This window comes from Anopheles aquasalis, chromosome 3 (assembly GCF_943734665.1).
Source record: "Anopheles aquasalis chromosome 3, idAnoAquaMG_Q_19, whole genome shotgun sequence".
NCBI lineage: Eukaryota > Metazoa > Arthropoda > Insecta > Diptera > Culicidae > Anopheles > Anopheles aquasalis.
This window is the reverse complement of record NC_064878.1, coordinates 11,437,501-11,440,000: the sequence shown is the minus strand read 5'-3', so window position 1 is coordinate 11,440,000 and position 2,500 is coordinate 11,437,501. Positions and strand designations below refer to the sequence as shown.

The 2,500-nt window shown below is 51.6% G+C and overlaps 2 protein-coding genes across 2 annotated transcripts in view; one reads left to right on the top strand and one right to left on the bottom strand.

Moving 5' to 3' along the window:
• LOC126574733 (cell division control protein 45 homolog) overlaps window positions 1–1,691 on the top strand; it is a 2,415-nt gene extending 724 nt beyond the window's left edge. The window contains exon 2 of the mRNA XM_050235080.1: window positions 1–1,691. This exon is cut by the window's left edge and continues 114 nt beyond it. Coding sequence (XP_050091037.1) covers window positions 1–1,242 — 1,242 coding nt within the window. The 3' untranslated portion in view covers window positions 1,243–1,691.
• Window positions 1,692–1,704: 13 nt separating this feature from the next.
• Window positions 1,705–2,500, bottom strand: part of LOC126574738 (mitochondrial tRNA-specific 2-thiouridylase 1) — a 1,427-nt gene continuing 631 nt past the window's right edge. Inside the window, exon 4 of the mRNA XM_050235085.1 lies at window positions 1,705–2,463. Coding sequence (XP_050091042.1) covers window positions 1,763–2,463 — 701 coding nt within the window. The 3' untranslated portion in view covers window positions 1,705–1,762. The remainder of the gene's footprint in view (window positions 2,464–2,500) is intronic.

Sequence of the window (2,500 nt, the reverse complement as noted above, 5' to 3'; positions counted from 1 at the left end):
GGCGATGAGGACAGTGATGGCGAATCGGGAGGTGCTAACCAGCGAGTGAATCGTATCGAGAAGCGCCTGCTGCGACGCCGAGAACGCAAAGCCTGGCAGGAGCGTCGCAATACGCTCATGTTCGAGTACGCACAGTACGCCTACTACGCTCAAAGTTCGGCTCTCACAGTGTTCGAGCTAGCCTGGCACATGTCGAAGGACTCGATCGATCTGCTCTGGTGGGCGATCGTCGGTGTTACCGAGCAGAAGCTACTCGGCAAGCTCGAAAGTTCCTCCTACACGCTGCTTATGCAACGCATCCAGTCACACGTATCACGCCTTACGAATAAGGCGAGCGATCAAGCCATCCAGACGTCGGTGAAGATCGTTTTCGAAAGTGATCTGCAGCTAGCCCTGTTCCGGCACTGGAGCGTGCTGGATTCATTTCGGTACTCGTACTATCCCGCCTGCCGTCTAAAGCTTTGGACCTACAAAGGCGAGAAAGTGATGCATGAAATGCTCGTCGACATGGGACTACCGCTGGTTCAGGCCAAACAAACGTTCAGCGCGATGGATCTCGTGCTGAGGAAAGAGTTCTACGAGAAGATGGAAAAGTTTGCCGAAAAATACAACATGCCGGAAGTGACGTACGCGTCGTTTGTGCTGAATTACGGCTACCGGAATCGCTACTCGGCCGCCGACTACGTCTACGCCATGCTTGCTATCCTCGAATCGGTGGGTAAGAATCGGCTTCCGGAGGCGTGCTTTCTCGAATCGATGGATGCCCTCTCACGAGCCGAAAAACCGGTGCTGGATGAGGGAATCGACCGGTGCAAGACGCTGCTGATGACCATCTTCAAGCAGGTGCAGAGCAGCCTTGAACTGCACCAGGTCCGATCGGGAGGAGGGTTCCTCTACCTAGTGCTGCAGGAGGAGGTGCCGTTCTTTAGCTGCCCGTATGGGTTGCTCATGCTGGCGCGCTTCTTACTGCGAGCTCACGTGGCCGTCTCGCGCAATGTACGAGCCAAAGAGCTGCCCCTGATTGTCATCGCACCAATCAGTCTGCAGCGAGGTATTTCGCTGCTTGCCGGTGTACCACCCGTCGTCGAGGACAGTCGGCACTTTTTTGCCAAGGCTTTCGAGGACGCCAGCAACCGGAGTGGGGCCGTGATATCGCAGGACTTTTTTGAAACTGCCGTCATTCAGATTCAACACGCGGATTGTGCGAAATTCTTCGATGCACTGAACGTAATTTTAAGCTGATCGTCTCTACCTTTCTGTATATGTGCGTATGTGTGCAAAGGCACTTAAAGTTCACCGCTGGTCCCCTGTTCCACTTTCACGTATGTAATGTTCGGGAGCCTCCGCTAGTCGTCGCAGCGTTCGAAATCGTTCTGTTCAGGGCGTGTCGTTATCGGAAGGATAGGATGCTCAGGATAGCGCAATGAAGGAGAATTCTATTTTACACATTTCGACCTCTACTTTCCAGCTCTTGAAAAGAATACATTCTCCTCGTGCTTACTCACCGTCGTCGTCCGGCAAAAGACATGCAGTTGCAGTTTTCTGGCGGCACCAAAAAAAGGTACAATGAATTATTTAATAAGAATTTAGGGGAGTTAAGAGTAAGGAGAGTTCAAATAGTGTTTTGTGAGGAGAGATAAAATTGTCAAATAAATTCGAACAGGAGGATGTGATATGACTCCGTCTAATAATTAAAAGCAAACCTTTAACATTCTTCTAAACCATCTGTCTTCATTTCCACTGTACGATGGACTTCCCCGGATCATAATGGTCCAGGTGCTGGCTGCACTATTCGCGCGCTTCCAAAGCATTCTTCATTTCGATAAAATACTGCATACTGGCCGGGCGTAATCGCTCTTAGAGGATGATCCAGCTTCACTAACAGTTGGCCCTTGTGCGCAACGGAAGATTGGAAAATGGTGCAACCGACCAGCGGTTTAGTGTGCTGGAAGCGAAAGAAACATCTCACCACCTGGCCCTGTTCCAGCCCCGGCGGAACGTTAATCCAAACGGGATCTTCCGTGTAGAGTATATCGGTAAACAGTAGCGGATGATCATGGCCAGAAACAACATCGATCACGTTCGTATCGTGATGCTTCCGCTGCACGTAGTACGGTTGCAGACAGCCACCGATCTTGCACTTCTGGCCCACCGTCCAATGGTGCAGACCGGCATGCTGCCCCACGATGCGCCCACTGTCCACGTCCACGAACGGGCCCGGTTTAGTGTCGATGTATTCCGCAATGAACTGCTGAAACGAGCGCTTTCCAACGAAGCAGATGCCCATGCTTTCCTTCTTCCGGGCGTACGCATCCAGCCCTACTTCGCTAGCCAACCGTTTGACCAGTGGCTTCGTTAGCCCTCCTATCGGGAACATCGTACGGCGAAGCGTTTCGGCCGTGATCTGCGACAGGAAGAAGGTTTGATCTTTTATCAGATCCGGTGCCATGTACAAACGAACCCCTTGACAATAAAGGATGAAGAAACAAATGCAACATCA